Source organism: Pygocentrus nattereri, chromosome 18 (assembly GCF_015220715.1).
Source record: "Pygocentrus nattereri isolate fPygNat1 chromosome 18, fPygNat1.pri, whole genome shotgun sequence".
In the NCBI taxonomy this organism is placed as follows: Eukaryota; Metazoa; Chordata; class Actinopteri; order Characiformes; family Serrasalmidae; genus Pygocentrus; species Pygocentrus nattereri.
The window spans coordinates 17,524,060-17,548,016 of record NC_051228.1 but is presented as its reverse complement, the minus strand read 5'-3'; the positions used below and the strand labels follow the sequence as shown (position 1 = coordinate 17,548,016).

Sequence of the window (23,957 nt, the reverse complement as noted above, 5' to 3'; positions counted from 1 at the left end):
AAACAACCTAGCACCTGCTTACATCACAGAGTGTCTGTCTGTTTATGTTCTGGCACGTAATCTAAGAGTCTGCAGATAGAGGTCTTCTACAACTTATGCTTCTTTTATTAACTTTTCTAATATTAACTTATTATGCTTCTATACTGTGGAACTCAATTCTACCTTTTATTTGACAGTGAAGGTCAGTGCTCACTTTTAAGAAGCATCTAAACCTGCATCTAAACCTTAACTAAACCTGAATGTCTCGCGGTGTTTATATTGTAATTTAATTTTCTTAATTTTCTACTGATTCTAATTAAATGCTAATGATCTCTTCTATAACTATGTTTTAACACATTAAAGCAGAAAAGTCAGTAAAGCACTTTGAGCTGCCAATGGCATGAAAGTGCTATATAAATAAAATTATTATTATTATTATTATTATTATTATTATCATTATCATTATAAGAAACACCTAGCTTGTACTTCCACTCATTGGCCACTTTATTAGAAACACCTGACTTGTGCTTCCACTAACTGGTCACTTTATTAGAAGCACTAACCGTACAGCTTCACCATGTAGGAGTACAGCAATAGACTGTAATCTATCTGTTACTGCACAGGGGTTTCTGATAAAGTGGCCAGTGAGAGTGCAACTGAACAGGAGCTGCACAATATTGCCACCTAGTGGTTACAACTGCGCCCACCCACAAAGGACATAATAATACACTGTAATGCACCGTGATACATTTTAATGCAGTGCCACTGTGAATACATACAGCAATAAGTAAATAACTAAATAAATATTTTGTAATTATTTTAGTTTTGCTTGTCATTTTGTGTAGGCCTGAGATTTTTAAACTAAAAGTACTATTATAATTGTTATACATCAGAATTATTATTATTATTGTTATTATTATTAATCTGGCTATAAGCTACAAATATGCACTTCTGAGTGGTCAGTTATCATTTTAATGAAACACACAGTTGAAGTAGAGAATCAGAGAACACTATTTGCATTTTGTATTTACCATTTACATAAGCACCATTTTCATCAACACAAATTACTTGCACATGTAATAAAGACACAATTTATAAAATAGGCAAAAAGCTTCCCCCTTAGAAACCTATCACTCTTCCTTTACATTTCCTTTGGATCAGTGTTGTAGTTATGATTAATCTAATTACTTATTTTGTTAAATTATAACACTAGCCCAAATTTACCAAATGTTTCATTAGTGACTGTTACAGTAGTGATAATTTCAGTTCTTTTGAGCTCAAAAACGCAGCCAGGAAATGACTGGCAACTTTGAACAGCTGTACACACGTTAAATCATCACATTTTTCATTAAAACACTAAAAAGTACTGCAGAAAATATGACAAAATATTCCACACTGACTTTCAGACTTTTGGGACACATTTATTTCAAAACAATGGGATCTAACTGCTCACCATGTGGCCTTGAGGGACAGGGATGCAGGTTCAATTCCTGCTGTAAAATACAGGGACATGTCTAAAATAAGGTTCCACCTACATACTAAAACTTTTTGTGTTTTGGTAATTGCATTTTTCTAAATAAAGTTTTTTAATTTAAAAATTAAACTAATAATTAATCTAATTCTTTTGTTTTATTTTACTTTAAAAGTAATTAAAAAGATGTTTAAAAATGTAATTATTATTTTCAGAGGTGTACATTTGGAGGAAGGGGTTTGGGATAGACTCCTCCCAATAAAAAGTACCCTATAAATTATGTACATATTTATCTTACTACTCTCTCTTTTAATGCCTTGTGTTTAAATAGATCAGAACATAATCTTTATAATATCTAAGATCTGAACTTTTTTTTGAAAAGTTTTTTAAAAGTGTTTACTGTGTAAAAGTCAGTATAATGGTCCTTATAAGTGTATGTAGCTAATACTGTGATTCTGATCTGTGTGATAAGAGTCAAAACTGAACACAACTGAGAAGCATTTGAGTCAAGCATGCAAACGCTTGTTTATTTCATACGTCCAGTTCAAGTCAGTATTTACATATATACAAGCAAACATCTGGCAAGGTACAGAATAATAACAGCCAATATGTCTGTGGAATTAAAGTTCTTTACCATATTAAAGTGATAGTTTGGCAGAAAGTCTAATTTACCCAATGTCACCAATCAAACATATCTTGGCTCATTTGGGAGGAAATTATAATTTCTGGCTGAAGTATCACTTTAATATTTACATCTGCTTTCTCATGCTGGGGTAGGGTAGGGGGGTTGGTTGCTGGGTTTTGGTCTCTAACAGCGCTGCTTCTGCTGTGGTCAGATAACATTTTCAAACAGCTGCATGGAGCTCATTATATTCTCATCCTGATGGAGACAGAGAGACAGAAAGAAATATATAGAAAAAGAGCAGAGAGAGAGATTCTCATAAATGGCATTGTATATACATACAGAAGCAGGTGTAACGATACTGTATTCAGCTTTGATACAATTTTCAATTCTAGATTTGATTCCTTTTTCAGTATTTTGTGTGTTAAAATGTTCTCATTTCTACAGAGCTCTGATTCCATTCTATAGGTTGGTTTACTGTTTCAGCTCCTGCTGCGACACCCTCTAACAAAACAAACCCAAAACATCACAAATCATACAGTTTATAAACTCTTCAGAATAAAAGCCCATTCACTTGAACAAGGCTGTGTCCATAGCAGAAGCCCCACCCTCTCTCCACCCACCTCACTCTGATAGGCTGCCTAGTTGTAATCATTAACAGTGGATTTGGTGAAAGATTGAGAGATGCTCTGTAGAGAATGACTGATGAATATACATTCACTATTTATGCATGATCAGTATTATTGTTTTTCAATTTTGAACTAATATCAGTACAATTTTCATTAGACACACCTTACTGTGTATGGTTGTTCATAGTCCTGAACCCCCAATCTGGGATTATTATTCAGTAGGCATCATACATTTTTTAGAATCTACAATGAATTATTCAATATCCACTCTTAATTATTCAGTATCTACTAGGAATTATCCAGGATCTACTATGAATTATTTAGTGTCTACTAGTGTCTGTTCAGTATTTACTATGAATTACTTGAACATACATACCAAAATACTGAAATTATAAAGAAAATACTTCTTATAATTTTTTGCAGTTGGTTCCTCACCCAGGCAAGCACATTAAGCTACACCAGAAAGAATCCATGATTAAACTGTAAGCCATCTGGATAAGGGCCTTTGCCAAATGCATACACATTAATGTACAATTCTTCTCAGTATTACCTTTTGACACGTTTCAATGAACTCCTCAATGGTCACCACTCCATCTCTATTTCTGTCCATTTTCTGCAAAAACATGTTATTACACTTTAGAATGCTGAGAGAAACAGTGGACACTGTCTTAACATCCACAATTGCAGGTTAAGGTTGTGCTATGCACAGATGAGACCTTATATCAGCAATGTCCAGCTCATCTGAAACAGTTTGATGCTCAGTGGAAACATGTATTGTTGTTAGCTGGATCAACCTTTCAGGGGCCATATTACAGAAACTTCCTCTCATTTGAGATCTGACAGGTCAGGATAAGACATTTTCACAAATTCATATTACAGAAGCAAATCTGATCTTAATTTAAGAAATCTTAACTTGCTCAACTGAATTTGACAATCCGCTGTCATCTGTTTCTTAGCAACCGACCATATTTGCAGTCAATATGTCAGCAAAATAGTGAAGTTAGTTAGCCAGAGAGTTGCCGTTACTGATGTAAAAAGGTCAAAACAAAACTAAAGCATGATAAACTGTAAGTTGTGAATACGCTGAGAGCGCCACCTGCTGTTTATCAGAGCTCCCCAGTTTCAGTCTCAGTCTGTCACAGTGTTGGGGGGTATTAGTGGGTAACTGGCACATCTGTGTTAATCTGTGTTAATTGTGAACACATTTTGGAGGAACATATGCTGCCTTCTAGACGTTGTTTTTTTTCAAGGACGTCCAGGATTATTTCAACACGACACACGTAAATATTCTGCTTGTGTTACAACAGCAGGAATGAGTAACCAGAGAATCCCACTGAAAATGTGTGTTGCATTAAAAAGCACATAATATATCACTGAAGAGCCTGTGTGGTTGGGCAGCTGAAAAATTTTGGAAAAATTTGGAAATGGAAAAAAAAAAGGAATGTCAAAAATCCTTCAGTCCCAGAATGGCTATGAAGTGCTATGAAAAGGAAAGGTGATGTAACACATGCCTTTTCAGAATGTGTTACACACAAAAGTGGCTATAAACAGTTGCAGCTCAATTACAGCGCCGTAAATTACCTGGAAAAACTTCTCCACATGTTCAAACGGAGCATCTTCTTTTACGCTGGGGGACGTGTAGCGGCCCATCATGTCATAGATGGACTTCATGATGGCTAACATTTCCTGCAGAACACAGCAGATAAAACCAGAGGAGTGTTATTTTGTGCCTTTCACAATACAGACAGATACAGAAACAGAAAATTTGATTTACAGACAATTTTATGGATCCCAGAGGATTAAGCTAATGTTATGCTCTGATTTGACCAGTGTAAACCTCTATTCTGAAACTGACGGCTGAGAACAACTGGTTAAAACTATGGTGACGCTTGGCAATGACGTGCTGGTGTGGCACTGAAAATGGAGAAATCTCGCAGGAGTAGAAGTCTCTGTACCTCTTTAGTGATGCATCCGTCCTTATTGATGTCATACAGGTTAAAGGCCCAGCGCAGCTTCTCTGTTACTGAACCACGCAGCAACACAGACAAACCAATCACAAAGTCCTGTAAAACACAAACAAACTACTGACTCACTGTCCTCAGCACAATTGTGTATTTCTACTGAAGATATTCTTATTCATACCTCAAAGCGTATGGAGCCGTTCCGATCCATATCAAAGGCATTGAAGAGGAAATGTGCGTATGTGGTTGCATCTAAACAGGCACAGTTTCAGAGAAAAACCCAGACATAACCATAAACCAACCATCATTACATACAGAGTCCTGTATAAAAGTCAGCACCCTTCATTTAATTTCCAATTCAAACAGCCATTAAGTACAAGTTATCCATTTTCAGGAGATATTTGTGAGATAACAAATAAGTGTAAATAATGAAGGAGAAAGTCAAAGTGAGAAAACAGGAGTTTCTAAAACTGAAGTTCTAATACTGATTAGAATCTACAGAGAAAATGATGCTTCTAACAACCATCTGGAACACCTAGTAGACACCAAAACTGTCTCCATCAGATTAACAGCACTTAAAGCTTTCATCTTTGAGAGAGAGAACATCAAGCTGCTTCAAATGTAAAAAAAGACCCCAACATTACTGAATGTGTTGGATTACTTCAGAAAAAGATCAACCAACTTTTAAGACTGAACTCTGGAGGTGTGTCTGCAGATTCTTTGAGAAAGTGAAAGTGCAGTGAAGAACAAGTCGTTATAAAGGGAAACAGTGACACACTAAACATTCACACAGCTGAGATTAGTTTTCAGTATTCAGGCTTCTTTGTTCTTTTCTATTAAATATGTTTTCTGCTTTTTTCCTGATGCTGGAAAATGAATAACTTGTTCTTAATGGCCATTTTAATTGTAAATTAAATAAACAAAGAGTGCTCTCTGACTAGTACTTAGGTAATTCTTATGAATTACTTCACTTAAGCCACTAAAATTTAATCTATGTCTGGATTTAATGGATTTGTAATATAATTTAGATTTAAATATATTAATAATTTATAATGACTTCAAAAAATGTGAGCTAAAAGGAAAAACAGCTTACCTCCTTGAGGGAAGAACTGGGAATAGATTGTCTTAAAGGTTTCCTCATCAACTAATCCACTAGGACACTCCTGATAAGAGAGAGAAACTATTATTATTGTTGCTGTTGTTGTTGTCGTTGTGATTAACAATTTGAGTTACACCTAAATAAATTAAATACAAGTAAATATAACTCTTATTACACTTGGAATATATTATAAATATATTCCAAGTATAACAACAGTTATATATAGTACTAGATATACTGATATACTGAAACACTTATTGATGCTAGTTATTGAGTTATACTACAACTAAAAGGCAACTAAATGTCTGATTAAATTATAACATTATATTTAATATTTTATATGTCTTATAAAATTATTAAAATCATATTTGTCTCCTTTGAAAGTAATGGACGGCTAGGCCAAATCTTTTTTTTGTGTTTTACCCTGAAATCATTTAGGTTTGAGATTGATAACGAATGAGTAAATAGATCAGAATGTTCGTTTTTATTCCCTGACGTTCACTTTCAGATGTGTTAACTTAGAGCATGGCATTTTTTATTTGTACCCACCTCGTTTTCAAGTGGGTAAAAATACTGCAATATGTAACTGACAGGTGTTTCTTGTTGCCCAGTTGTGTCCTGTTAGATTAACTGTTCAAACAATTAACATGAATGTTTACTTTTGCTTTGAGTCCTGAGTTTCACCTGTGAAGACTGAAAGTGCACAAATGTTTATAAATGACTGTTAATATGCTTATATGCTTATTTATATTTATAAATGCTGTATATATATTTTTTCTGCACATTTACAACAAAACATTTCCCTAACAATTAATGAGTCACTGCAGCACAATACTGAAATGTACAACTTTCTAAAATAGACAAAGGTTTTAATGTTTGTCCAGTATGTGTATGTTTATATATATATATATATATATATATATATATATATATATATGTGTGTGTGTGTGTGTGTGTGTGTGTGTGTGTGTGTGTGTGTGTGTGTGTATGATAATAAAATATCTTATGGATAAGTAGTTAGATGACCTCTGTGTGAGGTTATAACTGCTGCTAACAGGTGTGGGTAAAATATTTATTCTTTGTACATTTTCAAATGATTTGTTCACAGTTAATAATGGTCAGGTATTGGCTTATTAAACAAAGTTTTATCAAGTAATACAAGCTGAAATTCTGATTTCTGGCTTTGCCGTTCCTATGCTTTCAAAAGAGACTGTATTATTAAGAATAACTACACACAACTTAAATGTACTTAAATTATATTTTTAACATGATTTACATCTCCTACACCTTTCTGTTCTAAACTGGAACACTGTAGTTTGCAATGAACACATTTTAAATGTAAACTCTTGGATGTACTGATATTTATATAATGGCTAGTTCAATTAAAATGTATGAAAGTCATTGCTTTAAAATACACTTACGTTGATGTGAATTAAAAATACTTTTATTTAAGTATCAATCAGTTTGTTAATAAATTCAATGTGTAAAGCACAATAGACTATCATTCATAATGTCACTTTAAAAGTATAAAGTGACATTCACAAAAAAAGAATTTTGTTTTAATTTTCTTTAAAATACATGACATTAAAAATGACATAATATTATCTATATACTATTAAGGTACTTAAGTGAGCTTCTTTTTTATAATGGAAATGTGATTCTCTGTGGCAGCTAACTGGTGCACAAATATGCTTCCATTACTTGTATTAGCCTCATAGCTCCAGTGCTAAAACAAAAGAAGCAAACTTCAGACACCAAACAACATCCTGGATGATAAATGGCATTTGGGGTGAGGTTGGAAAAACTGTGTAAAATAGATTATATGGCAAACTATAAATGCTTTAATAAAGGCACTCTCACATTTTTGAAGCCCCTGTAGAGCGACTGGAGCTCCTTCCTAGTGAACTTGGTCTGAGCCTGCAGCTCCTCCAGGCCTTCCGGCTGGTGTCTGACTGTGGCCAGTTCCAGCTCACTATCACTGCTGTCTGTTAGACAGAGAGGAGGGGGGGGGGGGGTGGAAAGACAGACAGGCGGGAGATGCAAGACTTGAAAGAGGCTAAATGCAAGAGGAATAAGTAGGTGAGGTTGAGCACCGATGGAGGATAGAGGGAGTGTCAGAACAGGAATAAAGGACCAGCTCAGCAAACAAATCAAATTTCTTAGATTTGTTTGTCACCTTACTCCAAACACAGCCAATCAGAGAAGACATGTTCGGTGTTTGAAGTTTAGCACTGGAGTTATAGAAATGGCCAGAAGTATCCACAAAAATGGACAAAAGTACAGAAAAAACTACTTTCAACATGGCTGCTAGTGTTTTAGCTGTACTAATGCTTTAGAACAGCAAGTTGTACAGAGTCAGAAACCACATACTGAGCATTAGAGATACTCAACAACTCTACACTGTTTGAGGGGAGATGACTTAGCACTGTGCTAATTGGTGCTAATATACAGTTCCTGTATTTGTTATCTATGTTTTCCCCGTAGCTCAGGTGCTGAAACTACCACCAAACATGTCTTGGTTTGGGTAAAGGGGTAAATTTGTAAATCTGATTTAGACCAGGGTGAATTTCAGACCAGGACTAGAAATTCTCATATAACAGGAGCAACAGAGAAATCAGCGAGAAAACCAAGACCCAGAACCAGAACCAAAGATTTACAAACAGTTAATGTCAGGGAAGTCTGGAGGGTTCTGGATAAGACATGGAAAGACTGCATCTAGATGGATCAGACAAGATGAGGAGTGTGAAGGGTTCTGGAAAAGATGTGGGAAGGCTAAAGGGTTCTGTATAAAATGTGGATAAGTCTGTAGAGGTATGTATAAGATGTGGAAGAGTCTGGAAGTTTCTAGATAAGATGAAGAGAAGTCAGGATAGTTCTATGTAAGATTTGAAGGGGTCCGGTGCTTCTAGATTAGATGTGGAGGAGTCTGAAGGGTTCTGTAAAAGATGTGGGAAGTCTAGAGGGTTCTGTAGCAGATAAGGAGGAGTAGGGAGTTCTGTATAAGATGTGAAAGAGTCTGGAGAGTTCTATGTTAGGTGTGAAGGGGTCTGGAGGGTCTTACTTTGAGATGTGGAGTAGTATGGAGTGTTCTTGATAAGATGTGGAGTCTGGAGGGTTCAAATACAAAAAAATCTGGAGGGCTCTGTCTACAATGTGGAAAGTCTGAAAGGCTCTAAATAAGATGGGGAGGGGTCTGGATTATACTGTATAAGGTGCGGAGGAGTCTTGGATGTTCTATGTAAGATGTAGAGGTGGCTGGGGTTCTAGATAATATAAGGCTGAATTTTGAGGGTTCTACAGAAGTTGAAGGTTTTATCAGACATGCACTCACCATCTACAGTCATGAAAAGAAAAGAACAGACAGAGAGTAAAGGGGAGGACAGCGAGAGAAGGTAAAGAAGAGGTAAAAAAAAAAGACATAAGACATAAGTCACACATAAGTCCAATGCGCCAAAACTTTCTGGATTTTGAGACATAAAAACATTAGACTGAGGCAATATTGTACATTAATTAACACTATGAAGAAGTTTAAAAGTTCAATATAAAATATATAGCACTAATAAAACAAAAAAAATTCTAAAACAAAGCAGAAATCAGAAAAAAATGAAGAAAAGCGCACTCATTTATCAGGTTGCTTTAAAGTATTTTAAATCAACAACATAAGATAAAAAGGGCAATACATAATAACAATGATAAACTCAGAACCTGACAATCATTATGATTAATACGTTCAAAGCATAAAGTGTTCTATATAGAGCCATTTTTACTAAAAAACCCTTGAAGAACTGTCTTTTTAAAACTGTAGTTCTTAGTTGTAAATTGCTCATTTTTCTTAAGGGAACAAACAATATCATTATCAATATCATCAATGTAAAAAAACCTACTGTAGCAGTACTGTGGCCTTTTTCTGTACTCTGAAACATTCTTTAGTAAAGACAATGGCTCTATATAGAACCAATGAACACTCAAAGTACCATTTGCATGCTTATAGAAGTATGATGAAATGGTTCTTCAGACTGTTGTAGAATGTGTATAGCATCATATTCATCATATAGCATCATAAAGGCATCTGCTATAGTTACAATGTCAAGGTTGTAACAACAGAAGAACCCATTTGTTTGATATATAGAAGCATTTCAAAATGTTTTATTACTCACTTCAATAAACTAGGAAAAGCTCCACTAGTTTACACTAAAGTCACTGTAGTTAATGAGTAATAAACCTTGATATGTAATAAGCCTGGAATGTTAAAGGGTTAATCATGCAAAGAGTTCTTTGAGTGTTCATGGTTCTATATAGAAACTAATTGTCTTTACTAAACAACCCTTGAAAAACCATATTTTTTACTAATGCAGTTTTCATTCTCTCTACTTTACTATAGTTTTGTATCTGAGTCATACACAGTTAACATAAGTGCCAACTTGCTAAAGAAAGTTTAGGGTGAGTTTTAAAACTAACTCTGTTAAAACACTGACAAACAGTGAGTGTTCACATGCACTTAATAATCTGATCATAATGGGATTTCTGCAGTTATCAGATTATTAAGAGGTTGTGTAAACAGCACATTCTGATTTCTTAGGTCAGATTAAGGCCTATAAATTTAATTAATTAATCATCTGATTTAATACACACTTAAACAGTTACTATAACAGTCTGATTTTCTGCAGTTATTAGATTATTAAGTGTAAACACACTGAACCTGTCACGCATACTGTTCCTTCTGAGAAGGACACGGACTCCAGCTCCCAGAGGACACTGGGTTATCATATGACTTTGGACTCAAGCGTGCGCTCCTATCAGTGATCTCAGTCTCAGAGAACAATTAGATTAGAGTGTATAAGCCTGGGCTTTAGGGAGTGTCAGTGCAAGGTATTGTTTCCCTGAAACTACTAAGGGGTTCTCTTTTGCCAATTCTGTAATACACAATACTGTGTTTTGGCCTTGTTACTTTGTTGTTTTTGACTTTGTCTTTTGCCTTCTCCTTTTTGGTATTGCTGCCCTGTGTTTTGAACTGTGTTTGATCTTTTTGCCTTGATTCTGACGCCAGATTAGGAAGCCTTACAAAAGGCTCTCACGGGACAGGGACAACTCTGTGTCATCCAGAGTAACTCATTCCCTGGAAGCCCTGGCACATCAACAGGCAGAACAACAGGCTGGTGCAGGTGGTTAAGAGTGTGACAGATATGACCAGCCAATTCTGGGGTATGAACTTGTCCGATCTGACTACTACATCTGATCTTCATCCCAACACAGCAGAGGCTTCCACCGCCTTCTTTCCGGTCAGTAAGCCTGACAAATTTGAAGGGGACCCCGATAAAAGTTGAGGTTATTTGCTCCAGTGTTCAGTGTTTTTTGATAATTCACCTCCTAGTTCTGACCAAGCTAGGATATCCCTTGTATTTTGTAGATTAGTGGATAAAGCATTAGAATCGGCCACTGCTAGTTGGTCTACTTTGTATTGTTTGTCTTATGCCAAATTTGTAAGGGAGTTTAAGATTGTTTTTGATCATCCACAAAGGGAAAGTTAGTGGAGAGCTCCTTTCTCAGTTACGTGAGGGGAATCGCTCTGTTGGAATTCAGAACGCCTGCTGCTAGAAGTGGCTGGAATGAGGCAGCACTTTTAGTTATGTTTCGGCAGAGACAAAGCATTGACATTTTGAATTAATTAGCTAGCAAGGACAATGATCTAACTCTGGACCATTTTATTTCCTTGGCCATTAAACTAGATCACCTTTTGAACTCCTGTAAGCATAAAACACAAGCCCAATGAAGCACTTTACCCCACATAAAAGTTCCAAGAGAAAACCTGGAGAGCCCTGAACCCATGGAGTGTTACTCTGCATGATTGTCACGTGAAGAGAGACAGTGCCAAATCACTCATCGTCTGTGTCTGTACTGTGGCCAGGTGGGTCATCTGCTCTGGGACTGCTACTCATAACCACAACAAAACAAGGCGCTGACCCCTGGACAGCACATGAAGTTCTCTCAGCGTTCTCTCTATGATATTATTGGTGCAGATATACTTTCATCCAAAGTCTCTTGTTGTTTCAGCCCTGATCCATTTGGGAGAAAAAGGAATTTTTATTCATAACAGGATCGTGGAGCAACTACAGATTCCAGTCCGGAAACTCCAAACAGCCCTGAAGGTTACTGCTTTGGATGGTGATTCCATGGGACAGAAACCCATCTCTCAGGCCACCATACCTTTAGAGATGCAAACCAGCACCTTACTTTCTGAAAAGTTGTCATTTCTAGTGCTTGTACAATCAGACTTCGAAATGATCTTAGGGCTCCCATGGTTAGAGAAACATAATCCTACCATTTCTTGGACTCAGCACACAGTTACACACTGGTCAGACTATTGTCTTCAGAACTGCATCTCTATCCCTACCAGTTCCCTTGGTTCGACCACTATTGAGAGCCCCAACATTGATTCATCTTTTGAAATACCCCCAGAGTACATGGATTTGAAAGAGGTCTTCAACAAACGGAATGTGACCAAGTTGCCCCCTCATAGGCCATATGATTGCGCCATAGAGCTTGAGAAGACCCAGTCCGACCCAAAGCAATAATTTATCCTTTAACACAGGAGGAACAAAGAGCACTAGTACATAGATGTGTGTACATAGATGAAGCTCTAGAACAGGGATTTATCAGACCATCCACTTCACCTATCGCATCTAGTTTTTTTCTTCGTTAAGAAGAAGGATGGTGGGCTAAGACCCTGCATAGACTATATATCCCTTAATCTAGTCTCCAAGGCTCATCCTTACTCCCTACCGTTAGTCCCAGTAGTGCTGGAACAGCTCCAAGGTGCCCAATATTTCTCCAATTTGGACCTACATAGTGCATACAATTTAATTAGAGTGAAAGAAGGGAATGAATGGAAGACAACATTTCTGACCACTAGGGGGCATTATGAGTACCTGGTGATGCCATTTGGGCTCTATATTGCCCCATTCCAGATATTCATTAACAACACTCTCGGGGACATGCTAGGAAGATTTGTTATCTCTTATTTAGATGACATTCTGGTCTACTCACCTTCATTTGAGACTCATGTGCAAAATGTCAGGGCAGTGCTACAATGACTCTTGGAGAACAACCTGTTTCTAAAAGTGTCAGTTCCACCTCCAGTCAGTCTCCTTTTTGGGGTATGTTATTAGCTAACAAGGAATAATCATGGATGACCACAAGGTTGAGGCGGTTCTCGAATGGTCACAGCCCACTTTTGTAAAGGAGCTATAGTGGTTTTTAGGTTTCGCAAACTTTTACTGTAGATTCATACATAACTTTAGTTCGATAGCATCCCTGTTAACCTCCCTCTTAAAAAGAAACCCAAGAAAGATCACTTAGAATGACCAGGCTGAGAGGGCGTTTCGGGAACTCAAGAGCGCTTTCACTACTGCCCCCTTTCTTGTTCACCCGAATCCCACACAACCCTTCATTGTGGAGGTCGATGCGTCTTAGACAGGAGTAGGGGCAGTACTGTCCTAAACGAAAGGATCCCTGGCCAAACTGCACCCAGTAGCTTTTTATTTTTTTATATAAACTGTCACCTTCTGAAAGAAACTATGGGATTGGGGACAGTGAATTTTTAGCGGTCAAACTGGCACTCGAAGAATGGCGACATTGGTTGGAGGGCGCTAACCACCCTTTCTTCATTTTAACTGATCACAAGAACTTGGAATATCTTCGCACTGCCAAAAGACTTCATGCTCGACAAGCTAGATGGTCGCTTTCCTTCTCCCATTTTAAGTTTAGTATTACGTATAGGCCATGTTCTCCATGTTCATGTCCTTGCCACACACACAAGTTCCTGACCAATGCCACCCAGAGAAACTATGTCCCTCAACCCTTCAGAACCTCACTGATCACGTGGGCTCATTCATCTTTGACATCAGGCCATCCCGGAGAGACCTGTACCTACAAACTGCTGTCCACTCAGTATTGGTGGGAAACTATGACACTGGATATACATTCCTTTATTTCTTCATGCTCCATCTGTGCTCAATGCAAGACCCCTAAACTATTACTCACTGGTAAATTACTACCTTTACCCATACCCAGTCAACCATGGTCCCCTATCGCAGTTGATTTTGTTACCGACTTACTGGAATCGCAAGGGTTCAATACGATTATGACAGTAATAGACAGATTCTCTGAAGTAGTTCGTTTTGTTCCTTTTGAGGGTCTACCCAGTGCTTTCCAGACTGCAGAAGCTCTTTTCCAGTTTGTATTCTGGCTGTTTGGTATCCTGGAGGACATTGTTTCAGATAGAGCTCCTCAGTTCACCACTCAGGAATGGACTAACTTTTTTGAACACCTTGGGGTGTCGCTGAGTTTATCCTCTGGATATCATCCCCAGTCCAATGGATAATGCCAGAGGGCGAATTTAGAACTGGGGAAATATCTAAGGATATTCTGCTATTACAACCCTACTGACTGGTCCAGATTTTTGGCTTAGGCCGAAATCGCCCAAAACTCATTGATTAGCTGTACCACAGGACTGACTCCATTTCAGTACATTCTAGGGTATCAACCCCCTCTGGCACCTTGGATGGGAGTTCACATGGACGTCCTGCCAGTGGACGACTGGATGAAGTGAAGTGAGCAGGAGTGGGAACAGATCCAGGAATGCATCGAGAATGTTATCCAGCATCAGAAAGAACAAGCCGACAAACACTGTGATCCAACTCCCATCTTTCAGCCTGGGGATCGAGTGTGGTTAGCGCCAAGGACTTTCGACGCCCAGAGGGGATTTGCCGTAAGCTATTACCTAAATATAAGGGGCCATTCAAGATAATCAAGAGAATCAATGACGTGGCTTACAGGATAGATTTGCCCCCACAATACAGAGTTTCTAATTCGTTTCATGTATTCAAACCTTTGATTACAGGACATATGGATGAGGCGGCACCGGAGGCCACGCCCCAGCCACTGGAGATGATAGAAGGGGCTCCGCTTTATGCTGTCCGCAGGCTGCTAGATTCCTGGAGATGATGTGGGCAACTTCAATATTTGGTGGACAGAGAGGAGTATGGCCCAGAGGAACAATGTTGGGTGCTGGCCAAGGACATCTTAAACCCTGGTCTCATCAGACTGTCACACATTCAATTCTTTCTGAGAATGACATGGACTCCAGCTACCAGAGTACACTGGGTGATCACGTGACTTTGGACTCCAGCATGTGCTCCTATCCGCGCTCTCAGTCTTGCGAGTTCTGACTGTTTACACATCTGTATCCTATCAGAGAACAATTAGCTTTGAGTATATAAGCCTGGGCTTCAGGGAGTGTCGGTGCGAGCTATTGTTTCCCCAAAACTATTGAGCATTCTCTTTTGCCAATCCTGATTGTTATACTGTGTTTTGACCTTGTTGCTTCATTGTTTTTGACTTCGTCTTTTGCCTTCTCCTTTTTGGTACTGCTGCCCTGTGTTTTGAATGGTGTTTGATCTTTTTGCCTGGATTCTGACTACGATTTGTGTTTTGCCCTTTTTTGCTTTGGTTGCTTGGTTTTCATTAAACCATCTTCTCATTCATCCGCACTCGTCTGGTTTTCTGTCAGCTCGACACAGAACCAGTGACTGACACAATCTGATTACCTGCAGTTATCAGATATTAAGAGCATTAAAACACACTGAAGCAATTACTGACAACCACCAATTACCAAATTATTAAATGTAAACATACAAAACCAGTTACTGACACAAACTTTTTTTTCTGCAGTTATCAGATTATTAAATGTAAACACACTGAACAAGTTACTGTCACAATCTGAATTTCTGTAATTTTAGATTATTAAGTGCAAACACACTGAACCAGTTACTGACACAATTTGATTTTCTGAACACACTCAGTGCATATAAACACACTTGTTATGTTGGAACAGATTTTTGCTCTGTTTTGTGCACTAGGAAATTAACTTTACCTCTTAAAATCTCAGGGTTATTAAATACTAGGTCTTATTATTCAGTAACTACAGGGACTTCAGTGCAAACAGGCTTCATAGGTTAAATAAAGTGTGTAATAAAACTTTAGGCCTGTTGGTGGGCCCTGAACATTTAAGGGGTTAACTAACAAAAGCCAAGATGTCTTTTGCTAGCTAAACGTTCTGCTTTGAAGGTAAAGTAAGGCTATCAAAAGAAATCATTTGCCAACAACATACTCAGATAGCTATAAAATTATCACATTTGGCTAGCAAATGTTAGTTGAACCTGTGTGGTTGTTCTTTGTCATAGGGTTCTTGAAAATAATGAAAATAATATATATCATTTTAAATGAACTGTACATCAGTTTAAACATAGTGTATATACTTTAGATCTGCAGTCATTTAGTCTTTCTTACTTGAGTCAAATCTGCTTTTAGAAAATTTCCTCAATCTATTTGAGAACTGGAGGCAGGGGTTCTCCTGAGGCTAAACATAGAGTTAATGCACTCGATCTTGTAAAGAGGTTCTGCAATACAAGAACTTGAGAGAAACCCATTGAAGAAGCTGTGGTCTCCTTACCATCCAGAGACAGCGGCTCCCACAAGCCAAACTGCTTCAGGATCATGAAGAACAGGATGATGACCACGGCCATGGCCAGCAGCTCCATCCCCTGCATTGCCATCGCTGCATCTGCACAAGGCCACTAATGACCACTATACGGCAACTAATGATGGCTCAGAAAAGGAAAGGGAATCCAAACTGGATCTCAGAGCAGCTTCATTACTAGCAGTTCAAAGTGGTCTTTAAATTGTTCACTGCCTCTCTTCTTTTAGATGGTCTTTCATTCAGTTTCTGTATGAAACTGTCTAAGCTGTCTAAGCTGTTGCTTGTGGAGTCGATCAGATTTTCCAATCATTCTCAAGTTTTCCAGAAAAAAACTCACATCACAGACAACGCCCCATTCCTCCAAACAAACTCACGAGGCACAAGTCTGAAGATGCTTTTTATAGAATAAAAGTGAAAACACCCCTCAAAACTTCACAAACTCAAACCATGTTTCCCTCATGCAGCCAATCATATTTGTCCAATAAATCATCATTCCCAAGTTTTCCAGAAGAAGGCTTACCCAAAGGCTTAAAGAAGTTTTCAAAGAATAAAAAGAAGGAAAAAACACAAAATTGCATAAACTTATCTTATTTCCTTCATGCAGATAATCTGTTTTTCATCATTCCAGAAGAAACCCGGTCATCCGGCTGCTCACTCACTCAACTTTCTCTGCAAAGTCTCAATTCATCGCTGTCCTGAAATTCGTCAGAGCTCTCTGCCATGTGCCAGTTTCACTGCATCTTCCTTAGAGACCACTCCCAGTCCAGCAATTACACACAACCATCAGCTCCACATACTGCACCCTCGCTCTGTCCCTCACTCTCTCTCTCTCTCTCTCTCTCTCTCTTCCTCTTTCTAAGACGTATTGGAAGCATGACCAACTACCACTGTGTAAACTTTGGACACCAAATATTTGACTACATTTAGAAAGAAAAGCTTATTTAGAACATGAGTAAGAACATTTAGAACATGGGTAAGAACCACTTAGAGGCATCAAGACTCGAATGTTGAATGTTCAGTTTGTCACTCGGTACCTTTATTACAGCTTCCATTCTATTCAGGAGACTGCAGACACACCTCCACAGTTCAGTCTTAGAAGTTAGTTGATCACTTTTTGAAGTAATCAAACACACTCACATTTCATCTCTCGAAGATGAGAGCTGTAAGTATCTCATGGGGGCAGTTTTTGGTCTTGGCTCTAGCAGGTCTTCCAAGTGGTTGTTAGGAATTTTCTCTGTAGCTTTTAATCATCTTTTTAACTCCAGTTTTAGAAACTCACTTATTTCCCTTTGACATTTTCTTCCTTATGAAAGTGGATTATCTTTTGATGAATCTCTTGGAAATATCTCCCTATTTCAATAACTCATACATGTAGCCATTTTGACTGGAAATTAAATAAATAAAGGATAGTTTCTGACTTTTGCGCAATACTATAACTTTAGCACATGACTGGAATCCCAGTATAACCCGCTATGAACATGTTCCAAGTTGCACTGCTTAAGTTTGAAAACACACTTATGAACAAACTCCCTCCCTCTGTTTCCACTCTACTCATCCTCAGTATTAAAGTGGCTAATAAAGCAGCTGAATGTTTTTACTCTGATCAGATTCTCCTGCATCAGCAGAAGGCCATTATGCAGCTTTAACGCTCCTGTAAACCAGGCTGACTCAGGCATTAGCTAAACCTCTACAGTTCAGCCCTGTTCACATAACAACACCGACACATTAATCACTCAGCTTACTGCAGAAATGTTTACGTCCGCAGGTTTGCAAACATTACTACTTTTGAACACTTAAAGAAACGATCTGGCCAAAAAAAAGAAAATCAGATTTACACCATTTCCTCTTAACCTGAATGTAGTTACTAGACCTACCACAGCTAACAAGTAATGGATAAATGGCTAATAGTTAGCATGGCGCTAACTGCAGGCCTACATCACGTATTCATCTCATACTGTGTAAAGTTGTTCAGTATCTCTAACAGACTTGATTATGTAGCTTTTCACACTGTATGACTGTAAACATTTACTAAAGTACATTAGCATCACTAAAAATAACCATATTAAAGTCTCAATTATGTCTGTACTTTTCCTACACAGCAACTTACTCACTCAGTTTAAGCCAAGTTTGTGATGATTTGTACATACCGTTAGCACCATTTACTAAAGAACCCTTGAAGAATGTTCATTCATCCTTTTTAAGACTCTATGAACCACTTGAGGTGTACTTGTAAAGAGCTGATAGTGCTGGTCGGAAAGTGCCGTGATGTGGGTCTGCAGCTGGATACTACCAAAACAACTGACCTCATTCACCAACCATTCTTAAGAATGAACTTTTTCTTAAAGCTTACTCATGCAGTTTTCATGAAGACTCTGACATTCACCAGCGTTTTGTTATTTGGGATTGGTTCTTTGGTAAGAACAGAATCTAAACATACTCAAGTGCACAAAGTTGGGAACAGTTCTGTGCTTTAGGAACACATCAGGAATTTGACAGACTTTTTCTTAGAACCTTTGTGAAGAACACATTTAACAACAAACTCAGGAAGATATTGGAGAATGAGGCCCAGTAAATTAAAAATTTTAATGTTTTCCATTAATGGACTGTATTAACTGGGAAATGATTATGTAAAACGTTTACATACTACATTGAACTGCTATATTACAAAAAAGTTGGATTTCCATATCATTGGCCTTTCAAGTAAAAGAGGTGAATAGTAAATAGTGTAAATAGTTGAAATTTTACCTCACTGTCCTGATTATGAAATTAGTGGTGTAAAAATGTATAAAATTAGAACAAAAATTATGTAAAATATAAGCATTTGTACTACTAAACTGACTGTATACAGTAACTCTAGACTGCTTTCTGATTGTGTGCATTTATGACCTGACTTAACATTAATTAATATATGACTCTGACCAGGAGCCAGCAGTGCTGGAAGATCAATAACAAACCTAAGGCTGACCTGAGCTGCGGTCAGTAACCCATTTCTGACAGAAAACTGTTTTGTTTCTCCCTTGACCTGAGAGGACCTTCAGAAAGTGGAAGTGATAAGTCAGAAATTGAGATGATAGTGAGGTACCTAAGTGCACGAGATTTGCTCATCAATCAGGAAACATTAATGTTAAATGTAGTTAATAATTTAGTTTTAAATGTATGCATCATAAGCAGGCTGTGCAGCTCAGCACAAAAAGCTGCAGCGAGGAGGTGAAGGCTCTTAAGGAGATGGAAACAAAGCCTGGGCAACTTCAGCTCATCTCCACTGTGAATTAAGCAGTCCAACAGGAGGCCGAATGACCTGATGGACCTGTTAAAGTCCAGCAGAACACAGATTGGACCAAACTGACTGAGCTACAGTCTTACTGAGTGTTACTGTAGAGAAGTGCAGCTCACAAAGTAAATTTAAAAAATGTAATAATAATATTGATAACTTGGATAAATGATGATAAAAGTAATATTTAATTTTTAATATTACCTACTACAAGTAAAATATAAGAAGTAAACTATAATAAGAACATTTTAAGTTAAAGTGAAATGATTAAGAATTTTTTGTACACAGAAAAAATATAATTTAGTCTTAAGTTTAAAAATGAGAGCACCACCTGGTGACCACAACAGACAACTCCTGGTTTTCTGCTTAAGCATTAATAGGAGTGCTCAGCAGGGGGCGCTCTGCATTATGAAATGAAAATTACACAGTAATACAGATATAACGTTCTAAAGCAGTGGTGCGCAAGTTGTCCTAGGGTGTATGTGGTAGGCCAAGGGCCAAATAGACAAAATGGAAGCCTACCGCCCACAAAATAGCATCGCTAACTGCAGCAAATGCTACATGTTTACGGTTGACAGACAGCAAACTATGTTTCACAAAGCTGCAATGGAAAATTCTGTCACCCCAAACAGCAACCGTCTGCAGACCACAGTGGTGAGCAGAAAGCTCCGCCAGAAATATATACACTACCGATCAAAAGTTTGGGGTCACTTACAAATGTCCTTATTTTTGAAAGAAAAGCACATTTTCTTTCAATGAAGCTAACATTAAATGAATCATAAACACACTCTATACATTGTTAATGTGGTAAATGACTATTCTAGCTGCAAACGTCTGGTTTTTAATGCAATATCTACATAGGTGTATATAGGCCCATTTCCAACAACCACCACTCCAGTGGTTTAATGGTACATTGTGTTTGCTAACTGTGCAAGAAGGCTAATGGATGTTTAGAAAACCCTTGTTCAAGTATGTTAGCAAAACAGTTTGGCTGATTAGAGAAGCTGTAAAACTGACCTTCCTTTGAGCTGGTTGAGAATCTGGAGCATCACATTTGTCTATGAAACTCTCACAATGGCCAGAAAAAAGAACTTTCCTGTGAAACTCGACAGTCTATTCTTGTTCTTAGAAATGAAGGCCATTCCATGCGAGAAACTGCCAAGAAACTGAAGATTGCCTACAACGGTGTGTACTACTCCCTTCAGAGGAGAGCACAAACAGGCTCTAACCAGAGTAGAAAGAGAAGTGGGAGGCCCCACTGCACAACTAAGCAACAAGACAAGTACATTAGAGTCGTCTCACAGGTCCTCAACTGGCAGCTTCATTAAATAGTACCTGCCAAACGCCAGTGTCAACCTCTACAGTGAAGAGGCGACTCCAGGATGCTGGCCTTCAGGGCAAAGTGGCAAAGAAAAAGCCATATCTGAGACTGGCTAATAAAAGGAAAAGATTAATATGGGCAAAAGAACAAACATTGGACAGAGGAAGATTGGAAAAAAGTGTTATGGACAGACAAATCTAAGTTTGAGGTGTTTGGATCACACAGAAGAACATTTGTGAGATGCAGAACAACTGAAAAGATGCTGGAAGAGTGCCTGACGCCATCTGTTAAGCATGGTGGAGGTAATGTGATGGTCTGGTTTGCTTTGGTGCTGGTAAAGTGGGAGATTTGTACAAGGTCAAAGGGATTTTGAATAAGGAAGGCTTTCACTCCATTTTGCAATGCCATGCCATACCATGTGGACAGCGCTTGATTGGAGCCAATTTCATCCTACAACAGGACAATGACCCAAAGCACACCTCCAAATTATGCATGAACTATTTAGGGAAGAAGCAGGCAGCTGGTATTCTATCTGTAATGGAGTGGCCAGCCCAGTCATCCCCATTGAGCTGTTATGGGAGCAGCTTGACCGTATGGTACGCAAAAAGTGCCCATCAAGCCAATCCAACTTGTGCGAGGGGCTTCTGGAAGCATGGGGAGACATTTCTCCTGATTACCTCAGTAAATTAACAGCTAGAATGCCAAAGGTCTGCAATGCTGTAATTGCTGCAAATGGAGCATTCTTTGATGAAAGCAAAGTTTGAAGGAGAAAATTATTATTTTAAATGAAAAAAAAAATATTTCAAACCTTGTCAATGTCTGGACTATATTTTCTATTCATTTTGCAACTCATTTGAAAAATAAAAGTATGAGTTTTCATGGAAAACACAAAATTGTCTGGGTGACCCCAAACTTTTGAACGGTAGTGTACAACAGTCATAAAAAGCTTAGTGTAAAAATTCTACTGTCCTCAAAATATACACATATCACTGTGTTGGGGGGGGGGGGGGGGGGGGGGGGTGTTAACAATTTAAGGGCTCAGCCATGTCTTTGTTTGGGCCTGTGTGTGTGTGCAGTGAACCTGAACATGAGCACATGATGAATGTCCTCCATTCAGTCTGCCAGATGCATCAGTCTAACGTGTGATGTGGTCTGTTTTATAACACTGTGCACTGTTCAATTAATTCACTCATCTCATTTCATTCATATTATTACATTAGATCATCTACGTAACAGTGAAATGAGATGTTATGTTTGCAAATAATTTGCTCTAGGGGGAGCATGTATAACGAAAAAAGCATTGGGCCTAAAATGGACCCTTGTGGAACCCCAGATGCCATGGCCTTGATGGAGAGAAGTATTTCCCAATGTTAACAGAAAAGGTTCTATGTTTAATATAAGAGATATTTAGAGCCAAACACTTGACCCCAACACAATGTTCCAAACGCTCAATGAGTATATTATGATCAACAGTGTCAAATGCACTCCAAGACAGAACAATCGCCAGAATCAGCATTAAGTAAAAGACTGTTAGTCACTTTTAAAAGAGCAGACTCAGTACTGTCTATACTATTGTCTAAAAAAAGATTAAAGTTGAGTAAAAACAACTTTTTCTACAACTTTAGCCAAAAATGATACTTTTGATATATGCCGGTAGTTACTCAGAACCACTACATCCAGACTTTGCTTTTTTAGGAGGGGCTGAACTACTGCATCCTTAAAATACGCAGGAACTGCACCAGATGCTAAACTTGCATTTATAATTGATAAAACATCAGGTCCAATTGTGTCAAAAATGTCCTTAAAAAACAAGATGGAAGAATATCCATAGCAGATGTAGAGCATTTCATATGAGAAATAATGTCAGATAAGGAAACTGGTTAAAATTTCTCAAATGTTGGAATACCTGGCTGGAAGGCAAAGGGCTTAATCACAGAAATTGAGATATCAGACCGTTTTCAACCTTGGCCACAAAGAAATCCAGAAAAGCTTCACAGTTATTTAGAGATCCTTCTGGACTGCAGCATGTAAAATGATTTAGTATGCATTTATTGTATTAAACATATATTTTGGATTATGCTGGTTTTTAGAGATCATTTCTCAATAGTATTCTGCTTTTGCAGATCTGACCATTTCTTGAAATTTAATCAAACATGATTTGAGAATCTCAAATGATGCTTGCAGCCTATCTTTCTTCCATTTGCGCTCAGCCATCCCACACTCTTTCCTAACCATACCAATGGAGTCATTCAGCCAAGGTTGAGATTTAATCCTAGAATGTCTAATTCTCAGAGGGGCAACTGAATCCAGCACAGTTCTACAGTGGGATTGAAAAGAAGCAGTTAGGTCTTCAATACTCAAGTGAAGATCACTAGATAATAAATAATTTGTATAAACAAGTGCAAACTGAGTAGCTGTAGTGGGGCCTAACTTTCTAGAAGGTTGTTCTGAAGTTTTAATAGCCATTGGATGTGAAGCTATCAGAGAACTGCACATAACAGGCATGTGGTCAGAAAATGCAGTTTCAAAAGTTGTCACATTGTCTGCATTATACATATTGTCCGCATATACAAGTTGAAATGATCATACTGTAGGGAGCTGCTGGAGGAGGCACACAAGCACGAACACACATGAATTGGGTAGCAGTAGGGCAGGTAGGAACAGACAGCACGCCGGAAAACACACTGCCACCACCTTGTCCCTACTAGACATATATATAGGACATTTCAAGAGCTGAATGTTTGACTGTTTTTTCTGAGATGGTGATCTTTTATTTATATAAGGAGTCTCTGACCTTCAGTGAAAAAACAGCAGTACTTTTGACTGATTGCAGCAATGAACCTTGGAAATCTGTCCTTCCTCAGCATTTAGATTACAGTCCTTATAATCATCAGTGTTTTGATTAACCACTAAGAAACCCATACAAAAATTCTGTTGTCTACAAATGTGACTCCTTAAACCTGTTTAACATGATTTTTCTTAAGAACAAGGAAACAAAACTAAATTTGTATTTTTGGAAAAAAAAATCCCAGAATTGGTACGTAAGCTAAGAAGCTTAGACATTTTC

The 23,957-nt window shown here is 38.0% G+C and overlaps 1 protein-coding gene across 2 annotated transcripts in view; it reads right to left on the bottom strand.

The window, feature by feature from the left end:
- Nucleotides 1–1,950: 1,950 nt before the first annotated feature.
- The window catches only part of kcnip3b (Kv channel interacting protein 3b, calsenilin), a 36,819-nt gene continuing 14,812 nt past the window's right edge, over nucleotides 1,951–23,957 (bottom strand). Inside the window, exons 3-10 of one of the 2 annotated variants that reach the window (XM_017718876.2) lie at nucleotides 15,290–15,292; nucleotides 7,622–7,746; nucleotides 5,756–5,825; nucleotides 4,844–4,914; nucleotides 4,657–4,764; nucleotides 4,283–4,387; nucleotides 3,252–3,314; nucleotides 1,951–2,330 (exon numbers count right to left, since the gene is read on the bottom strand). In XM_017718876.2, the coding sequence (XP_017574365.1) occupies nucleotides 2,283–2,330; nucleotides 3,252–3,314; nucleotides 4,283–4,387; nucleotides 4,657–4,764; nucleotides 4,844–4,914; nucleotides 5,756–5,825; nucleotides 7,622–7,746; nucleotides 15,290–15,292 (593 nt within the window). In that variant the 3' untranslated portion in view covers nucleotides 1,951–2,282. The remainder of the gene's footprint in view (nucleotides 2,331–3,251; nucleotides 3,315–4,282; nucleotides 4,388–4,656; nucleotides 4,765–4,843; nucleotides 4,915–5,755; nucleotides 5,826–7,621; nucleotides 7,747–15,289; nucleotides 15,293–23,957) is intronic. The other variant, XM_017718877.2, reaches the window with a different exon arrangement.